Below are 21,966 nucleotides of genomic sequence, written 5' to 3' on the forward strand. Positions count from 1 at the left end.
TGTTTGTCGTCTGCCAGGGATCGAACAGGACAGCATCGACAAAAAAGCCTATTTGGACAGTACCGCTTATATACGTAGTTAAGTTCGCTGGTGAGCGACCGCAAAGGTAACGATGGTGGGAAAGGGATGTGGGAGCAGACCGGAGCTTAGGACCACGAAAAGAGCAAGGCAGCTCTTTAGCATCCACAGCACGTCCTCAATCTTTTCTCAGCGTTTCCTCAATCTTTCTCTTTTCGTGCTAGTGGCACGGCTGCGGCGGTGGCGCCGTCTAGAGTAGGGGAACTAGGGCCAGCAGTGGTGTCACAGTTGCCGAGGGACAAGGTCAACTGTATCTCGATAACGCCTCAGTCTAGCTGCGCAACGATCGTTATGAAGACGATACGGATAATGCATTCGATGGACTACGAACGAAGGTTCGAACGCAGTGCCGCCGCATGTTCTATTGCCTTATGTCGCGCCTTCAGCCAGATCTACGTTAGATTATTAGTAGTGAGTTACGTTTACAGTACGCCGCACACGGACGTAACGACTACATAAGAGCATTGCTATGAAAACATGTTTTACGCGCTTTAAGGTAACTTATAACGTTTCGCTTCCCTGTCTCTTGGTGCCGAGAACAATGAAACCGGATAAAGCATCGTCTAAGCTCGCACATTCAACAGAATTAATACAATTTAACTAAAAATCGGTTGTAGCAAAGCCACCAAATTGGTAATACGCATGTATCAATATGTGGGTAACGAGCATTGTCTGTTTCTTATGCATTAAGACAACAGGTACCAAAAGAGGGATTATTAGATATTTTATTAGAACCAAACATGTTAAGGATCTATAAGAATATCATGTAAATAAAATTACATTTATATAGGTATAGTTTCGGACACGAAAAATAAAATGTCGATATGTAAAATTGATCAAGAAAATTCGAGTAGTCGTATCTCACAGGTTTATTTGGGTTTGTCGTTATCCTGAAAGCAGCCCAATATTCCGATCTTAATAGCTCATAGTCAAAACCGATCTGAGTAAAGCGCATTCTTGTATTGTGCTGTTAAGTAAAACAACTCTGCATGAAATCCTTTGTTTGTCAGGGGTAACAGCTAAGGAGAATTTCTCGTCCTGTAACTGGTTAGAGGTGTCTGAATAAAAATGTTGTTAAAATATGTGCTGCATGTCATGTCACGAATACGGAATATGCAAAAAATGTTATCTTGTAGAATAATCAATAATTACCACTATTAGCAGTAGAGAAAATGGAGCTAATAATTGTAATTCATAAGGTACCAATAGCCTTTCTACTATTGAAAATGTTTGAAGCTGTCCGAATGTTGGGTAGAGTAGGAGACATAATAAAAAGTAAGCGCCATCCTCCGCGATCTCTCAAAGACCAAAGAATATAATTAGCAGGTGAAGAAGACCGAAGCGTCTAACGCCAATCTGGTCTTCGTACCAAGCCTGCTATGATTCTATGTTAGAGCTGAATTGCCTTCTCAGGGGCGGAAGCAATAGTTTACGATAGTATGATCTGGATTTGTCCTTAGATTTATGCTTCCCTTTTATTTGAAATGTTTTTTTCATTTTCTGGTTTTTTCATTTACACAGGTTACATATACTGTATATCAACATCAGAATTAGTGTTCTTTTTAGAGGAGTATATATATATATATATATATATATATATATATATATATATATATATGTAGGAAATTTCCGTAATGTGCTCCTATGATGAATTTTTTGAATTCTTTACAAAAGTAAGCGCTTTTTCCAATTTGTCGCTCAACTTGTTTACGCAATTTGTTGCAAATTTCAATGTTGTTTAGTTTAGGTACTTCTAGTATGACAAACATGAACGTGTATATGTTGATGGAACCCAGCTTGAGCCCCTTACTACACTTATTCTATGGTATAAATTTCTGTTTATTTGAATTGTATCTTTTTCATTCAGAAATCATAATAAACTGTGATAAATGCTTATGCGGATGCGTTAGCACATATGCGATAAGCCACGGGCCAACTAAAAAGTCGACCTGGCAGAACACACAAAGCTTGGCAGACATTTGAAGCCACTATCGCCAGGTAGCTATCTAATGGCAGCAGAACTCTACAGAAAATATTGTAACAGCTATGTTCAGTTTATGTTGCTACCTCACCTTAAATTTTTGGAGAAGACTAACCTAAATGTCAACTGCCAAATTTTGGCGAGCTACGCCTTCTCGCTTGTCTCCGACACGACTGGTTTCGCGAAAGGCTCGCCACTGAATGCTACCTTCAAAGAAATCTATGCACTAACATGAGAGGCGTGTTTAACTGTAGCGTTACATTGTTTTTTTCGTTAACGGAGGTTGTGTCCGAGCTAACAGCTTATTGTGTGTAGGGTTATAGCGGTCCTGGTGCCTAAATACAACAACCGTCCATGGCATCGGACTGTTGGCGGTATTCCTACATCCGCTCCCAATAGTTTTTCTAGCGCTACTCTGAATTGAACAAAAAAAGCGGCAACAGACTTTGATCGTTAGCCGGTTCTCGTGAATGTTGTGATGAACGAGTGGAAAGCAACCAAAGCAAAAGGATCAGAACGAAAAAGAAAGAAGCAGTACTAGCGACGTGCAGCTTCCTGCATTCGAAATTATCATACAAATGAGCTTTTAAAGTGAGCTTAAGGACTACTATACCAGCGGCGTTCCTGTCATCGCCTGGGTCGTGCTGGGTAGAGGCCACTGCAGCCCCGTCAACATGCCTTGACCCTGCTCTGTCTGCCCAATAGCTCCTGTCTTTTCCATCTCAGCGAACTGCTAGAGAAAAACTAGGATCTCCAGGACGTTCTGGATCTTACGGGCAGTGATGCTGCTCTAGTGAGTGCTGCTCCAGTGAGCCCGTGCTTAACATACCAGCTCGATTCTATCTAGGCCCTCGACACGTTCTGATACGTTTCATTACGTCGCTGTTGCATCGTTGCCCTTATCATTCCTAATCGCTATTACTATCTATGGTTTGGCAAGTTCCAGGGTTCATTGTGAGTATTCATTTTCCTATTAGCGGACCTAACTGGTGTTTTAGACGGCCATGGCTGAAATAGGTTCATTTTATTATCTAAGGTAGTCGCCGAAGGTCAGAGGGTGGACTAACGGCGGTGGTAACTGGAACGAAACTCACGTAGCGCGAATGGTACCGCAATCGATGCTACTAGTGTTGTGCTTTTTCCGAGTAAAGCACGGATTCATCTGTGCTTGTGTACCTACCAATGCGGGATCGAATATCTTCGAGCAATGCACATAGCAGAATACATGAACATGCGCTGGATACATAGGAATGAGCTGGATAGTACGCTGTATCTAGATATTTATAAAAAGCACGTTGATAGATATCGCTCTTGATTTTTTTTCGGTATACTTCGCGGTTAATGCTTACACCTTTATTTAAAACATACAAAATTTTGCTCAAGCAATAGTATTTGACTAAACATAGGACATATATCATAATGGCAACTACGTCTTTTAACATTGATGAAAAAAGGTCAAGTAGTTATTCACCATATCTAGAACAAATTATTTCAATTATTTTGAAATTAGTATATGCATATATATATATATATATATATAAAGGTGGACCATGTCGTAAAAGTTAACAAACTGACAGACCCTATTCGATTAACATCCTAGCACTAAAAGAAAATGATGAAAAAAGCATTGTTAATTGAACGATCCATTTTTGTAACGATCTTTGCCGTCACATTATTTCAAGATCTATTTATTCAAGCTAATTGAATATTTGAACATTCCAAGCAATTGCAAGAAGAGATGTCAGTTGCCTTGAAGATTAATAAACCCACTTTTCCCGAAGAATCCCAGTCTCTGCATAACGAATTTTTGCTTGCATGCTAACACACAATAATAATAATAATTGGTTCCACACTTATTTAGATCACTGGGATTTAGACTGGGATTTAGGGATATTAGTATATAGATGCCCTGTACTCCTTGTATATATGGCGAAACGATTTAGTATATAATGTCCATTGCTACGGCTTCTGCTTCTATTATGAAGTAAGGCGCAGGCAAGAGTTCTGGAATGCCTGATATTTCAGTCCAGGGAGACTTCTATTGTCCCTGCTCAGAGTTACAAACAGCTGAAGCCGCAAGGGACACAGCTCTTAATGCTTTTAGCGTTGGCCGTTCGTTGGGGCAGCCGACGATATCAGCGGCGCCTCAATAGCACTGAGCATCGCCAGCGAGGTGGACTGTAAGCGACGCACTTCGTTACGTTATATGGCCGACGCGACGGCCAAACGTCAAGCTATCAGAGTTAGTTTAAAAGGGCATCTTGAAAGCTGTCTACAAGCTGTTGGGCTTTTTGGAGCTGGCCTCAGTAAACGGTCCGGTGGTGCGCTCCTCAGCTACTATTAGGTTGCCTTTTGCTCCAGGTTGGCTTGCTGCTCTTCATGAGACTTGCCGAACGTAGCGAGCTCTCCCGACACGATCAAAAGCAACGCCACGTTCGATGTTGGACTTTATGGCGGTCACAAGGAGTCATCGGCTTAGGGTGTTGCTTCTTGACTGCGAGAGAATAAGACGGCCTGGCAAGTAGAGCTGATTCGACTATGCCTACTCTAGGCCGACTCGAAAGGAGGTGAAGATGGGCCTATCAACTAAGGACCAGTTAGAGCTGCTGCGAGCGAGTGTACGTGATGCGAGAATGGGGCACAGTTTGACGAAGGGATTCAGCTCGGAAGTACAGCTAGCTGAAAAGGGGTTTTACGAGGCTTGGCATTTGTATTTGCTGAGCCGTCAGCCGTGTTGATCCGTTAAACTAGTTCTTCATTCTTAGAAAAAACGAGCTGGGGAAAGGTGGATGGTAGAGAGAGAATAGTATGTAAAAAGAGTGGTTCTGCTGGGTATAGTGGGTGGACATGTTGGACCGTGCTGCAGAAAGTCTACAGATGAGCCTTTCGGTTTATTGCGCACGCGAACGGCAACAGATTTCGTTTGCTCTGGAGCGGATCCCTCCTGGTTGCCCCGTTCATTTCTAGCAATTTCGACTGATTTTGAGCTACTGTCGTTACTATTACGCCCACCAGCACCGCTAGCTGACTCCGTTATACGTTAAATAACGTCCAGTGTTTGGTAACTCGGGCATATGTACGTACATTATATATGTTTTCAGGCGTCTTTCTTCAATTTATTTTTTGTTCACGAGTGTGCCTGCCCTTACTACCGATTGTTAGGCAATGTCGCGAGGTGCCAATCACAATACTATTATTTACCAGTGCATCATGCAATCGGTTTCGAGGGTTGAGCAAGTAGCAGTAAATGTTTGGGTTTTTTCTCGCAGAAGTCTAATGAATGAATGACCTACGGTCACGCCGAGAACAGGCCAATTTTTTTAGGGCCAACAGTAACTCGATAGCAATGCGGGTCAGCATAAGATGAGATACTCGTGACTTCGATAGCCTTGCGAATGCTTTTATTGTGTGCACAATTTTACTCTATTAGGTTCTTCAAGACTGAGTGATCACTGTAGACAACTGAAGCTGAATCCTTTGCAGCACAAACTTGATACAACCGTCGACAAGTACGAAAAATTACTTGGACGTAGAATGCGTAATACAGTAATTGAAAGTTGCAAGTTAATTTTCTTTCACAGCCAATAAGTACTCGCAAAAATTTGCTACTTAGAAATGAGACTCGAGCGACAAAACCAAATATAACATGGGTATTAGGCTGGGACTAGCCATTGAAACGCCTAAGATGTTGTATTTCGTGTGTTCTTCCTTATCCACTTTGCCGATTTATCGAATGCTGCATTTACAGCCAGATGGGCGACAAGATACTAGGCCATTAAAATCTACAGAAGATATGGTAAGCAAATAAATAAAGTTCTTTAAAAAAACAGTTAAAATTAGCTGAATATCTATATAGCAAACTTACAGTACAAATACTGTATTAACTAATAAAATAGTTATGAGAGAATCTTGTTTTGGTTCTCAATTGAGTTTTGTTTCTTTCACTAGAAATGGAATATTGTAAACACGTGTCACGGTCGTTTTTTATTAATTTCTTTCTAAAGGAATTTCAGTATTCCTTCTCTTCTACTGAATAGAGGCTAATATGCAGAAGTGATAGCGTCTGGTCGTCAAATTGATCTGTCAGAACGTTGTTCCACCGATTTGAATTACGGAATGTCAGTCCGGCACGCAGAGAAGGCTCTAGGGAATAGTCGATATGCAGCCTCAGCTCAGCTCTTGAAAGCTTTTGTCGTTGACATGTACCTTTTGATATACCAGGTTCATAAGAAATAAATTCGCCTATTTTAAGATACTAATGCGATATCTAATGTTCATGCGATGACGCAGGTTATTCAAACTATATTATATAGGGTTAAAAAACATTGTAGAATATTTTTTTGTCTCGGCTATGAAAAGATAAAAGGAAGAGATCTCACTGCTGAAACATTCAAGTTTTGATGCTTCAAGTTATTGCACGTTACTAAAGATAACAATAAATTGAAGCTCAATCCCATCGGCCATGCAATTTATGAAGTATCCTTCAGATGTTTTAAGCGGACTTTGTATATGCATGATTGAGGTCATTACCTAGATGATTGTAGCCTCCCGGCCTGTGAGCAGCCTTTACTTATTTCAACTTCTTGCTGCAATTAGTCATCTGCTTACACTTAAGGATCGCAGCAGCTCGAGTACGCAGCGCCACCTGTTTAGAAGCTAACGTTGCCCTTGAAATAATATCCAGCTCTTATTTCAATATATACGTGTCGCAATTGGATGTTAGACCGCGTATTAAGTCATTTAAAGCCCTTTTAAGTGCAAATAGGCTACAATCCTACTCTATAACATAGTTGTCCTAAAATCGCATTAATATAATATTACTGGCGATGACTTGCAGTAAGTGAGAAACGCGCATGAGTCCAAAAGCATTCATATATTTTCTGAAATTAGAAAACATAAAATTATATACTAAAGTGTCCACTTATTTCATATCTCAGACATTCCCACCTGAAACTGAGATGTGGGGTATAAATTTGTTTCGCAGAGTTATCCATCGCCCTATTGCTCATTATGTTGATCTGTGCTTCTTCGTCCAGATAAGCGCATGAATCATTTAAGGTACATAGCTTAGCTATAGTGGCTATTCCAATACATCTGCCCTAAACTGACATTACCTTCCCAAGTCATCTAAAACCGTCAAATATAACTATATATATAAACTATATATATTAGAGATAACTATGTAACAAAAACCATGAAATGTTGAAGTCTTCTCCTCAGAAAATCATTATCTCAACACCTCTTGAAGCGGCATCAGTTGATGGCACAAAGAAAAATAAGGCTAATGTTGACATGTCAGAAATGTCAGAAATTTGGCTATAACAATTACACCTGCTCCAATACCTTCCTGATAATATATGTTCATGTAGTAAACCTATTGTAAATCAGTAATTATACCCATTCTATGAATGAAAGTAATTATGAATCTGCTAAAATATCTCGATATCACACCATCGTCTATTTTATTATTATTATTATTTTATTAATTATTAGTATTAATTAACTGATATCAGCAGTGCCATTTTAAGACTTAATTAATCAATAGTAGAAGGTCTTGTCTGTCTTGAGTCAAACTGATCCTTACGAAAAACTCTAATTTTTAAGATTGTATACGCTTTTGTTTTTTCTAACAGACAGTAAATATCTTTTAGGGTTAGAAAAGACTAGACTTATTTGCTGAGAACCGTTGTCTGGCGGGAAGCTGTCTAAGAAGGCAAGTCTTTCGTCGTCATGTAATTGTTGATTTTTACGGATCATTATTGCTTGAAACTCCAAAAATTGCATATTTTTAAGACATTTGTTTACTCTTGAAAAGAAGATCTTTGAGTCCAGGTTAAATATAAGCATTGATTCTTCCTATATTATTAACCTAGTATTTGCTTTCGGTAACTCTGAGATACTCTCTTAGCTTGTTGTTCGTGTACTTAGGTAGCATGGCCATAGCGGTTATGGTGTAATAATGTACTAATAATCTTCATTAGCATACTGCTCCAACTGGTCCTTGTCAACTACGCCTAAGAACGTTGCCTCGCATCATTGATCATACTTCCGCTGACTTGCATGCATCGGACGGCGATACATTCGACATCGTTGTTAGTGATCGATTGCCCGACCGCTTTTTGTGCTATTAAGAAGCTCTGCTAATTTGTAGTCCAAAGCACAATAACCGGTATAGCGTTGAGAGTGGACGTTCAGAGATTTCTCCGTGATAGCTTAGTGTGTAGCGTATTTGCATGCCAGTCTAAACGTGTCGTAGGTTCAAACTCGGGCATAGACGCATGATTCGTTTTATGCTGGGAACCAATCGTCTGGTGGAATGTTTAACGGCAATACCGGACGTAAAACTCGAAACATAGAGGCTGCTCAGATATGCTGAAGTACGATAGTTCAGCTAAAGCCTTCCAAGGATAAAAAATCGAACTTCGCATAAATCTGATATGATTTCTCAATAGTTCTCAACATAACAAACCACAGGTGAATGCCGAACCCAAGAAGCTTGACAAGCATATGGACTTGCCTTTACACCCACTAATCGCCACGAATTTTTCTTCCCAGTAGCTTTACTTCCATAAAAGTACAAATGGACTTGAAAGCAACTGGAAACCGTTAATTTTGCCGTTGCGCAAATAGTTCGGAAGTCAAATGAAAAATGTTTAAAATAGACTTAGGAAAAGGCAGATATAATCCTTAGGTCCTAGAACAAGTAATCAGTGGTGCACCACTGAGCGAACTCAAAAAGGTTACAAGTTTCTTCAACGACTATTTTGTTCAATACATTGGCGCTTTGATACCCCCCCCCCCCTTGCTCTCCTGTACATATGATGCTATCGAGGCACTCCACTCAACTGACACTGATGTCCCCGTTCTTCTTCCAACCAGCTCTAAATTTTGACCCATTTCAACTCCAACGAAGTTCTGAATGGTACTCAAAACTAGATTTTGCACTTTGTAAGAAAAACCTGATAGCTGCTCACTTCATCACAAAACTGTCATCAATGCGATTCTCGCAAATTTCGTTTTCCCAGATAGCTCGTGTCGCCCTCACCCACAAGCTGACATTCCAGGTAGCTTGAAACTAGACTTGTTGATTTTCATTTACGCTAGACGAGTATAACGTAGAGCTAACTCCTTAGCAATGTTTCTTTGGACCAGCTCCGACGCCACCATCTCCCGCAACGGATACGCCATCCAGGTTACCCGCAAGGTGGCTTATAAAACCAATTCGTACCATATTCGTACCATACCATATGAATACCCTAATCGCACTTTTTATTCTGTAAAGCATTTCCTAATACACAGAGTTTAGGCATCGTAGTTCATGATCTCAAATACGGAGATTGAATAGACCGCTTACAGATGGCCTACCATTAACCGTAATGTTTCGGCCAGCCGAAAACATAGCAGCTGCGTCATTCTAGATTCGCCAGCGCAGCGCGTCTAATATCGCCGTTGACGTTCAAAAGCACCCAGTCGGTACCATTGTTATACAGCTGGATACAATACGAGCTAGAGCTATGCTTACTGGGTATGGATCACGAAACGTTTGCATAGCGGAACGTTCGAAAGCGGATCCGCCCCATAGTAAAATCTTGCTGGGTTTACAGCTGCCTTTAAAACAGCAGTAGTGATATTTTAATACAAATATGAACATATTGTCTGTCGTTATGTTAATGCCCTCTTAGTAGATCTGAGCGTCGAGAGAGAAGAAAAAAAACTGTGCAGTCGGACTACTGTGAAGGGAGTGAGTGTCTTCGACATGTAATCTAAGTGTAATCTGATGTACGGTCGTGGCGGTGCGACCTTACACTGCGAGTACTTCGCTGGTTCATTTGCATATATTGGTACTTACCAATAGTAATGAATGTTTATAATTGATAGATGTCGAATTATTAAAACCCATATATGTGCGTATGTAAGTCTTTATTGCGGAATGCTTTATTTATTGACAGTACAGTGAAAAAAGTTAGACATTACACTAGCTGCGATTGTAAATGCATTATATTAAATCGACATCTTGACTCGCCTTCATTTATTAGGGTATTTACTTGTATGTCAGCCCTGCCTCGCTAATAACTCCGCTGAGCTGTGGCTTATACCCAACCACTACGCTTCGCTGGGGTTGCGGCACGTTCTAGCGTCGCAATGGCGGAGCCCTCAACGATTTCTTGCAACGACGCTGTCTTGCCACAGAATGCTAGACTCCACTGTGCTCCTCATTGGATTTGTGAAATGACCAAGAACTCTGAATAGCCAGATCTTTATGGGGAGATGGTGGAGTGATCGGATATTCTTTAGAGAAGTGAAAATCTGTAACACTGCCACAACATGCAAGCAGCACGGTAATAAATCTATGGATGCTTAGTTCCAGCTTATATTCCAGGGTCTTTTAGCAGGATGGCGTACCCGCATTTCCGAACTATCAAATATAGAACAAGCTAACTGATCATGTATAAAAGCAACGGTTTACGGCGACCTTTCAGCTCAGATGTAAATCCGTTAAATCGCTACGTGCAGATTATAATTAAGCGAAAAAAAGAAGAAGTCACCAAAAGAGCATTCTAACATATGGATATGAATGCTATGGCACGTGTCTGTAAGCAGGTTGAACCTAGAATCGAACCGATTTACAGCTATTTTGAACAAACTCGTTCAAACGAAACGCATCTATCAACGCATGCTTATTTGGATGCCTCTTTTTTAACATGAAAATAAATGAAAAAGTAAATTTATGGCAATCGATAGCTGAATCGATACCGATACTGATAGTCCATGTAATCCGATGTGCAATCTCTATGCGTAAATATGAAAGCAAGAAAGACATTTCTTTGAACACTGCGTATTATAACATCGTTTATTCCACCGAGAAAGGTTATTGTGGGTCTGTTGTTACTTTTGTTGTCCGCATTGATGAACGCACGAAGAACCGTATCAAACGATGCCATCAATCGGACCCAGTAACGCAATGTTGACGAACATCTCAGTTGATGCTGTTCTTGTTTTCGCGCTTTCCGTCGTCCACTGTTCGATCATTTCTTTTCCCCTTAATTTTATTTTCCTAGTCGCCATGTTTGTCCTCATGTCCATCGGCCTCATTCTCATCACTTGCCACTACCTCTAATTATTATAATTAGCATTAACCCTCAGCTACAATCGATAGTTACATACAGAACAGCGGTCCGTTGTGTCTGCAGAATTACTTCTACCTTTATCAATATCAGCCGGTTCTTGTCGCGTCCTTCCTTTTATCATTACCATCTCTGCTATAATTATTAGTATTTACGGCCTTCATTATTATTCATATCGCAAAACGTATTGCAGATACTTATTCGATCTGTTGCTGATCCTAATAATAATAAGTTATTTCATTATTATTATATCAATAATCATCAAATAGTAGTAGTAGTAGTAGTTGTTATTTTTATTGTGTTGCCATGATTTTATTGTGCTTGTTACAAAACGTACTCCGTTTTAGCGCTTTTCTTTTTTGTGCTGATTGTTTATACCCCCTCACAAACATAAAGTTACCATAAATAACTGCTTGGACTGTGTATAATTATAGCTATACATAGCCTTAGTTAAGTTTGGTAGATCACTAGTTTCGTTAGGCCTATGCTTCATTCGTATTATTCGTGCGTACAGTCTGTTATTAATATTATTGCCACTTCAGGGTAACTAGTTTTTTTTACTTGCAGTTATTATGTCGGCGTGTTCGAATTTGTTTGGAAGTTAGCCTTCGTATTACACAGACGTTGAAGTCAGATAACGAGCGAGCAATATACTAAGGGTAATTGTATCGTGCCGAGTAACGGCAGTAGTTTTATGTTGCCTGTATGCGTTTTCCTTGGCAAATAGGACAGACATAACTCCTTCTTCTGGTTACAGTAAAGGGAGACATCGAAAAGTGATGAGTTAGTTTTTGCTCGTCGTTGTCCAAGTGGACAAAAACATAAATGAATCGATCGAGTTCCTGTCTTCCATGTATTTCTCTGATCTGAAAATCATATCAAGGCGGTGGTGATGTCGTTGAATGCTGGCGGTAAATAACGATAGTATTATTACCGTTGCTGTTATATTAAATCGCTGCGCTATGGTTGCTCTATTTGTTATCGTATTTTACGTTGAACGGATAAATCGTATTCGGTGGTCTCATGGATGACGTGGGTCGTGGCTTTATGGACAGCGGTGTTGTAGTAGTTGTGCTGCGCCCAATCAACAATTACATCGAAAGGTCGAATCAGTTAACGAGGTTCTGATCGATGACAAACAACTAAGAGTGTGTCCGCTCACATATCCTAATTGTGATAATAACGGCAAGTGGGTAATAAACGAACTCCTGGACGCTTAAGGATCGACACATTGCGTACATTCCGCCTATTGTGGTTCGGGTAATGGTTTTTCAATTTGCATTACGAAATTCTGTCATTTTTCGATATATTAGACCGAACGTTTGTTCCTCCGTCTATTGGGTGCGCAGCAGGCAGCATACAAATACAACTGATGGGATCTGTAGCGGCTAGTCTGATTTTCTACTATCAGGCTTTACTAAAGGATATTCTTTTGACATTGCCAATTGATTAAAGAAAATAACTGACACATATCAGTTGTGTTAAAGCTTACTTTGATCAGTGTAGCATATAACATCTTTCGTCAGCTACAAGACAGACAATCTCTCTGATCTTTAGCATCGTGTCAATCTACTAGTTTCTGATTTATCAGCCCATAAGTGATGATTCAATTAACAAACGAATGACGGTCGATTAAATGACTGGCAATGAATGAATGAATGAATGAATGAGTGGAGCAATGAGAGCTAATGAAGCGCTCGAAGGACACTTGGGCCGGGGTGGTCTCGCTCTGTGGAGTTCCCCGTCTCCCCAGCGGGGTTGCGATGATCAAGGTAGCTAGAGTACAAGCGGTTTCGTTAATTATCATTTCACAATTATTATTGTTAGTAGTATAATAATATTGTTTATATCGTAACTATCATTATAGCAATTACTATCATTATCGAGATCAATGTAATAATTGCCCATCTTTGTTATGTAATAGTATCATATAATTGTATTCATCGGGACCTTCTGCTGTCTGCTTCTTTTCTTTACAGGTTCTTCGCCACCGAACGGAAGTTTGCTTTTCAAAAAGCCAACGAAACGTTTACGAAGACTCATTCATATTGGCGTCATTCACTCACAGCGTTCGCGCGTATATATGGAAAATGTTTTGCTTGGACATGACCTTTATAGCCATTTCCACGTTCTTGTCTTTCCGCATGTTTCTGCCGGTGGTGTTACACACAACGTTTATATATTTTATATAGGCTTGTTTATAATATTTATCATTTTATTTCTTCATAGACGTATTAGTAATTTGTGGATATTGTTATAATTATAATGATCATCGTCGTCATCATTTGAAATCATTATAAATTCATATTTATTTAGACACTATCAGTTATGTCGTATCGTTTCGTCACCATGCATTGTTACATTGTCATTAGTATTATGAATTAATCAATCAATATTTAGTCGATCGTTTGATTGATGAAATAGTACTATGCGACGCGGCAGCCAAGCGGAGCGTGGGGCTGCGGATTGACTCGTTCGCGACAAACAAAACAAACCAAACTGTGATTGATAGTAGATATAGATTTATTGTGATAACAGCTGTAGAACGATAATCCTACAACTAGTCGTAGTGTAATATTGGCCATGCAGAAGTCGAGCAGTGGTAGAATAGCGGTACGTGAAGACATGATCACGCTACCGGATGTGTAGCAGCATCAGTAAGTGACACTTAATTTCCAATAAAATTGTAGACACTTACGTGTGCCCAGTTTAATGGCTTCCTCTAAATATTGCTTACTTCATCTGTAATAGTTTCGAGTGACCTACACAGATTTATCAAAAACAACAGTCGCGTCTTGAATACGGACGGACGGACGGACGGACGGACGGGCGGGCGGGCGGGCGCGCAGAAAGTAGTAAAATTTCAAATTTGTCATGCCGCTGTTAGTAATTGCTGCTGAAGTTTGAATGTATCTTCAGGCTAGATGTCAGGCGTCTGCACTGGGTGCAACTTATACGATACTTATTGCCGTGGACCGCTGTCAAATTTCGTCAAGACTGAGTAAAAAATGTCTGAAGAAAGATTTGAACACTGCAGCGTAACCCTTACAGATGGCTTTGCGTCGTGGCGAAGTTTCTATTATAATGCTTTCGATAATCGTGCAATGGGTGACAACCATGCGCCACCGTCCGAGGCGTGACATTGTCTAAAGCGCTAGTAGCGACCGGAAATCCGATTCAAACTGTCATTGAAGCGCCTCTCCGAACTTTTCGGATAGAGAAGTTGCTTAAACTAGGTAAAACATGCACGACAAGGGAACAGCGAGCGTCATTGAAGGCTCGAGCGTTGTGTGATGCGCCGATCGGGAAAAACGTTATACTACGTAGTATAGCAGTCATCGGCAGGATGTATTAATTGTGCTACGCTTTCACTTCTGTTCATCTGGGACTAATCAACCAATCCATAAATCGCAGGTCTTTTTTTTTTTTAAATTTAATCTCCACTTTCAAATTCGAACGAGTGAATCTTCTCGTTTGAAAGCATGTCATACACTTGGACTAGTACGTAGATATAAATAGCCATCTTCACGTGAAGAAATGTACCTCACACAGCATCATTTTAGCTAGAAGACAATCGCCTATCCTGAATATGGCTGTCGCTGGTGGCAAAGGTGCGTTTGTGTTGCTCAGATAGCTAACGCATGGTAGAAATTCAGGTCTAAACCAAATGAGTCTCAACATGAACCATGAAACCTGTATGAGACGGCAAGAAAAAGTAAAAATAAGTATCGGCCTAAGTTAATTGTGAGAACCGCGTAGGAAATCATGTACTGAAAATAACGAGATGTTTTCTCAGAACCTTCGCCGAGAGTTAAAAGGTCTGAAGCGTATGCGGCCCGCTTACGACTTGCAGCTGCCCACGTACGTGGAACGGACGGCAAAGCAACTTCAATTCGATATGATACTTAGGGCATCATGCTAGTGCTCTGTCGCGGATTTCGAAACGTCAGGGCAGTTGACGAACACTGACCAAATCTGCAATCATCTTTTCCTCGCTTCTCATTATTACTACTATTATTATTACAGTTATCCTCGTCATGTAATCATGTGATGTTTTGCCGTTCTATTCTAAAGCTACTCTCACTGCCATCAATAAACGTAATTTTTTTTACATGTCAAAGAAAAGCAACGACACAATCCAGCATTTGCGATCTGACCTATCTATTAACTAATATACTTAAATTTACATTAAATTATACTAAACCATCTGCTGCTACTTCTTCTTCTGTTGTTGTTGTTGTTGTCGTGGACTATTATTCACACAAACGAAGCTGTGTAAAATATAATATTCGATGGGCGGACATGTTACACGATATTGAATCTTACTGAAAGGATAACCGTCGTTATCCTTACCGAGATCGTCCTGGCCGCTATGCTAGGCCCACCCTTGACACGTTACTAGGATTGCCAAGCGCGTATAGGGGTCACCTAACAATACGCTGTAACCGCTAAGAATCAATAGATCCTTTGTTCAGCCGAAGCCCGTTTCGTTCGTCGGCTGGCTCGCTGTTGATTGGGTGCAATGGAGAAGGAAACGTGACACAATTGCGAGAAGTTCGCCATGGGTCATTTCCTACTCTGAAAACTTCGTTCCGTCATTGAACAGCACACCTCTCTGAATCACTCTATTTGTCTGCGCTTCTATGTATGTCGTTATAAGGACATGCCTATAGAGGGCATAATTAACGGTGTCCAACTTGTGCCTGCTATTTGCACAACTGCATAGTGCTCTCTAATTTACTACAAGAAGTACATGTTCTAACAGTCTCATTTCAGTGGTGGCCGCCGCGTGATTAGCGCTGTGGTCCTTTACTGGTGGAACTTGCAACCGGCAACCGACACGATCTAGTAATAACAAGCAGATTAAACGGACTGGGAAGATGCGCTCCTATCATACAGTCACTATGTATCTTACCGGCCTATTCAACACCTGTCGCGCGTGTTAAACCTTTGTCTGTTTGTGGCCTGCTTCTGTTTCGTATCTTGTCGTGTCTTCATTGTACGTGTTGTGTCGAAGTGGATGTAACAACCGGGATGGTAACGGCTCGGTTCTGTTAGCTAGCTATTTGCAAAACGTACCGTTGTGTCTAACGTATTTCTATTGTACAGTTTTTATCATGTCTACGTAAGCTTGACTGGACCCTTGTAATTGATCACAGATTCGATCAACGGAAAATTAAAACATATGAAAGCAAATAGTCAAGTACTTAAGGTGACTGGGAGAGTGTTGTATAACTCGAGACAAAACTGAGTGTTTCGGTGGTAACCGGTTAAACGTATTATTATGCAGCGTTGGCGAGCGAATCGAGAAACTTCGAAAGAGATAAATTTCGTATTTTGTGAAATTTGTATTTCGAATTGACTGAATTTAATCGCCCTGCATTGCGCAGCCTTCCGTTAGAATAGATAAAACGTAGAAAAAAATATCTCAAATAACGAATTGATTGCGAAAGCCGCATTACGTGTGCCAGTTATCACTTTGATCGTTTAAGCTTCGAAGTAAGTATTTTAGATGGCCATAGTTACAGGCTAATACCTTGTGAGTTCCTCGACCAAATAGCGAACCTTGTAGCAACCGTATGAGACGGTATAGCTCTCGATTGCCACCGCGGAAGCGAGCAATTTTCTATAAACAGAATCGACAAAGGACGGAATTGTCAGTAAGTCAAACGAATACGGCGATTGCACATAGTACAAAGAAAAATCCGTGTTTCACTGTCAATCCAAACAAACAAATCAGTCAATCAATTAGTCCGTCACGTAAGAGGCGTTGAATCATTTATTGATGTAGTCATATTTTACACACATGTTTCGTATCACAGTGAAACAAAAAAAAACACACACACAACGGATAATGGTGATTGCTACGGTGAAAGTTACGGATACGTAGCCGGAAAGAAGGTCCAAATCAATAAATTCGAATGCGTTATGTGGTTCTGCATGTTAACAAAAGATCGTAGCACTTCAGCCCGTCCTAACCTAATCAATTCATAGTCGACATGTTGTTTTATGCGCATGTAGCTCTCAGCATTTCGCACCCTTCTTTTATCTTCCGCCTAATTTGGTATGAATCAATTTGTATTTATCTGTATGCCCTTCTTCTTCTATTTGCACTATTGACCACCCTATTCCTTTCTTTCTCTTGCTCTTCAAATATATCTAGAGAGCTCTATTTATACCATATATATATGGTATAAATGAAAGTGTGTGTATATATATGTATGTATGCTTGTTGTTATAATAAATCCTTCAGATCGGCTATTAGGTTAACCTTCCACCTAACCTACTTTCAGTGAATCTGCCACCACTGATTAATGAACTTCTCAGTAAGCGTTAGTAACGGCAGGAGGTACTATAATAAATCCTACTAATTCTATTAAATACATAATGATCTCCTAATAATTGTTCTAGTAAGAGTAATTTACTAGAAATAATAGTTGAATTAGTAATGACTGCAATGGCAGTCGAACCATATGCCAGAAACTGTGACGTAGGAAGCATCAGATCATTTATGTTTTCCGGTTCTGCATTTCTTGTATATGTTTTAATGGCTGTTTTAGGTATCATCATAATCACTGTCAACATTTTGATACTAATTTTAATTTCTAATAATAGTAGTAATCTTGTTGTCATTACAGTAACTTCTGCTACGACCGAGGCGACACTGTTTTCTCTTTATTGTGTTCCCCTTCGCTCACTTCCGTACTTCCCTATTTGTTCCTTCATCGTTGCTCCATCACTCAGGCAGCAACGCAATATCGCTCGTCATTGTGTTCACAATATGGTGTCTTTTCATTGATAAGTCTCACTCGCAAGCAAAAAGATTACCTCAAAACGACTTGGAGCATCACTTGTTGAAGAGCAGTGATGTCTACTCGTGCTTCGAACACGACGTCCAATAACGACAACCATACAGACATGTTTAAAGGCAACAAACCATCTGTCCTACTATCCCCCTTATTTCGGAGCGAAATATTCTATGTTAATATGTAGTAGATGCTATGATCAAAAAGACTAACTTTGTCCTTTTTGTTTAGGATATTCGATTTAGCCTTTACGGCGACTCTGTTCTTGTCCGTTTCCCGTAATAGTAAGAAACCGTTGACATCGCGTAGATCTAATTCTCGATACTGCCTCACAAGCTTAAGTGTAGCTAAGCTCTGTGGTTATTGTAGGCGGTCTGGGTAGCGTCGTTGGTGAAAAGGAATGTTTTCCTAGCTATCGACGAGTAGAAATGGTAGCGGCGCTATTTCCAAGTAATAAATGCAGCTGTCGTAGTAAGAGTAAGTGATAGGTTGGCCCTGATCACTTCTATGGGGAGGCACGGGAGGACTTCTATAGGTTTTCCGAAGATTCTCCGGCGTTTCCATTGTTCGTAACTGATCCGCTGTCTTCCTCGACGAACTTCTCTTTCTCTTCGGCATCTGCTGATCAACGAAATGGATCAAACAGAAAAAATAAGGGCCATATCAATTCATAGAGAGCTGAAGCTATGTCTTCCTGTACGTGCATATGCAGACAATACTTGACAAAAAGTAAAAATAACCATTTAACGAATAAAAATACAAAACAAAGAAACGCTTCGGCAGGAGTGTGCGTGCTGAGAACGTCTCTGAAGGAAGGCCTCGTGCAAATCAAAAGCTGCTCTATTGTTAGCGTAGAAAAGATTATAGTGAATACAGCCGACTGCTACTTGAGGTACTCGAGGCTCGTTTAGTTTTAATTAAAGCTGTTAATTCTTATGTTGATATTGAATCGTAAATTAGATTTTAGGGCAAAGCGCTATTAGGCTTTAGACGAAGAGCAGTTGTCACTATATTTGTGCATCGTTTTCTCTACACGATTAATGTTTGTCTGTTCATTATAAGTAAGATAATCAACCTAAGTAAAACACCTGCCTTGTGCAGCCCGCTCCTGCCAACGGAGACGGTTCATTTCAAGAAACTTAATCCAAGGTCGAGCTGGTTCCTTGGGAACATCTTGTGACCCAACGGACGACACTGACGACGACCGGGAACCTTCTTCTGATTGGGTGCCTCCACCGGTACTCGCTGTTGAGGCTCGCTGCTGCTGTTGCTGATGAAGTACCTGAAGGATCGAACATAATAAAAACGAGTTTACCAGTCAGCATGTATATCAAATACCAGTCCCTAACATGACGTGCAGGCTGCTTTGATATCTTTAGGTACAAAAGTTAGATACTATGATTCTAGCTACAAAGTACCATTCATGTGTGTGACTTGTCAGTCTAGCTTTGCTACTGACCTGTTGGTAGATTTTCATAATTAGCTCGCTGCAAACGTCCATTGTGGGCCCAAGAATGAAATCGATGAAGCCTATTTGGCTCTCGGCAACCATAGTTGTATTCCGATCGCAGAGGGGTGAATAGGGTAGGCCGAGTTCGCGCTCCTTGTCTCCCTGTTTGAAAAACTCTTCCATCAAGGAACCTGTCCAACTAGAGACAAAAATAGGAACAACACAAAAACTAATTGAACTCTACCGATTTTGCGGTAAACATATATTCAGCTAACTGTAATGCAAAGAACGCACTAGAATCAAATTAGCGTATCATACTCGGTCCATCTCTTTCAAGCGTATCAGGCACACTAAACATGACAAAGGTACAACTGCCTGGCGAATGCTAAAAAACTTTCTTTGAAAGAAGGAATTTTCATTTTTTTTCTCAATGTAACAGCCTTATTATACGAAAGGTACAATCGAGTGGCTATAATGGTGTTAATAATTGCTTATGAACTTCATTTGCTTAAATTGTAACGTCATTGTTTCAGGCTTATAGCACACGATCTTCATCATGTGGGAAAAAAAAAAACGAAAATACGACGTAAATCTCGAAACATTTATTTTTCGAAACGAAACTATAAAACTAAATTAAAATGTTACATAGAGTTAAGTAGCTCTTGCAGACTGTGCAATGTAAACGAAAAATGTATCGGTTCATCGTCGCTTTCGACAAGATTATTCGAGGTTTTTGCTCGTATTTGAAATATCATTGAGATTTTATTTAGAACTCATGGAAAAGAACCGCAACAATCACTGTTGGTCCATCTTTTTGTTTTTACCTCGGTCAACAACTGTGAGTTGTCGATTTGTTCATCTAAACAATCTCTTCGTCTCTAGTCATCCACATCTATTATTATTCGTATAGGTTTAACCAAAATCATCGAACCGAAACAACGCCTCCTTTGTGCGTATCATACTTATGTTTTTTCTGTATCTGTAGAGAGCGGCGTAAGAGATTCCCAATACGGGCGAAGGGCATGCCGAGCTTAGTGTCCTATCCTGGCATCATGCTACTTCGAAATTACTGAAGAAACTTTTTTCCACTCTCCTTACTTTAAGGTACTTTACAAGGTAGCTGGGTAAAAGGGGGCTAAACATACATTCCTGTCTCAAACGAGTCACGCGCTACTCTGTTCAAAGTCACGTCTGTGTTTATGACTTTGAGTGTGATCGTATGCAAGCGTTCGTACGGTTGTCTATGCATGCGCCATACTGCTATTGATGCCAGTGTATGGACACTTTGAATTCACTTCTGCCGACGGTGCAGCTTAACTCACAGGATATGGTCTGGTGGAGCCCAGCAAGGGACGCTAAACTACAGGAAGACAAGACAAGCCTCATTTCCATGTGGCACTGCCTGTAATTCGCCCCCTTCCCACGTAAAACCTACAAATGATCAGAGGCTCTACGAGAGGCAAGATGGCGGCCCATTTTGCGATGTTCCCCCTTTGCAGTGCCGCACGTCAGCAGTATTTTAGCGTTACTGACTCCCAGCTCTCTCGACGCCGCCGCCGTACATTGTGCCTATCAAGCAGTCCATCCTCTTACCAGGTCTCGTCTAATTCGGGCGGGTTTTCTTGCTATTCCACTTCCCGCACGCAACAGAATGAAAAAAGTGCGGGTATAGTAAAAAATAAACAGGAAACAAGCTTATGTATGCTAGCCAAGACACGAGTACGATCTGTTAAAGCTATTCTTTCATACTGCATATGGACGTCCAAAGGCAGCCGTTACTAGCTGGTAACAGATGACGGTCTAAGGAAGTTAAGGAAGTCCAAAGCAACAAAACAAGAGAATACAGAATTATAAAAGTAGGCTTACGTATCGAGTTTGCATTGAATATAGTACATTTAAATAAGGATTTGAAGCCGGAAGCATTGGAAGGCAGATGCAACGCATTTTGGTATAAACTAGGAACATCGTTGTCACCTTATGAGAGGTTCACGTCGTGCAGCTAACTCTATTTGATATGTTGAGGCACTGTCGAATCTACATAGGCCATTCACACACTCGCTAGAACGGGGCACGCGCACATGACGAAACAGCATCTCATTTACTGCTTAAACAGTTAGGCCATTTCGATCGCAGCTGTGTGCGCAAGCGTGTTGCATGAACAACACCTGCCGGTACTAGTCCTTAGAAAGGAATGCGCTAAGGATCTGCTAATATAACGTTCGCTAAGTATACAGACACTTGACAGCGAAGAATGCTTTTCAATACAATTAATATCTCGTCACAAAAATCCCAGCAGAGAACAAAGGATTCTTTAATCAGTCTATGATGCTTCCTTAAACTGTTATGTCTAAATAACAATTGTGTTTAACATTAAGATCTTCTCTCGGCTTTTCTAGTAAAAACAGTTCTTTTCAGGGCCAGTAGAACGACCTTGAAATCTTCTCTAAGTAAGACTATCATTTGGAAAATGTTTATCATATGTATATTTGTAAACTCAGTTTCTTCCGCCTCTCTCTCTAAATATAT

At 40.4% G+C, this 21,966-nt stretch overlaps 1 protein-coding gene across 4 annotated transcripts in view; it reads right to left on the bottom strand.

Moving 5' to 3' along the window:
- Positions 1-16,945: 16,945 nt before the first annotated feature.
- LOC111263677 (dual specificity calcium/calmodulin-dependent 3',5'-cyclic nucleotide phosphodiesterase 1A) overlaps positions 16,946-21,966 on the bottom strand; it is a 285,107-nt gene continuing 280,086 nt past the window's right edge. For 3 of the 4 annotated variants that reach the window (XM_086969741.1, XM_086969739.1, XM_086969743.1), the window contains 3 exons: positions 19,450-19,639; positions 19,083-19,272; positions 16,946-18,611 (listed from right to left, as the gene is read on the bottom strand). In XM_086969741.1, coding sequence (XP_086825867.1) covers positions 18,520-18,611; positions 19,083-19,272; positions 19,450-19,639 — 472 coding nt within the window. In that variant the 3' untranslated portion in view covers positions 16,946-18,519. The remainder of the gene's footprint in view (positions 18,612-19,082; positions 19,273-19,449; positions 19,640-21,966) is intronic. The other variant, XM_086969742.1, reaches the window with a different exon arrangement.

Source organism: Varroa jacobsoni, unplaced genomic scaffold (genome assembly GCF_002532875.2).
Source record: "Varroa jacobsoni isolate VJ856 unplaced genomic scaffold, vjacob_1.0 scaffold_781, whole genome shotgun sequence".
NCBI lineage: Eukaryota > Metazoa > Arthropoda > Arachnida > Mesostigmata > Varroidae > Varroa > Varroa jacobsoni.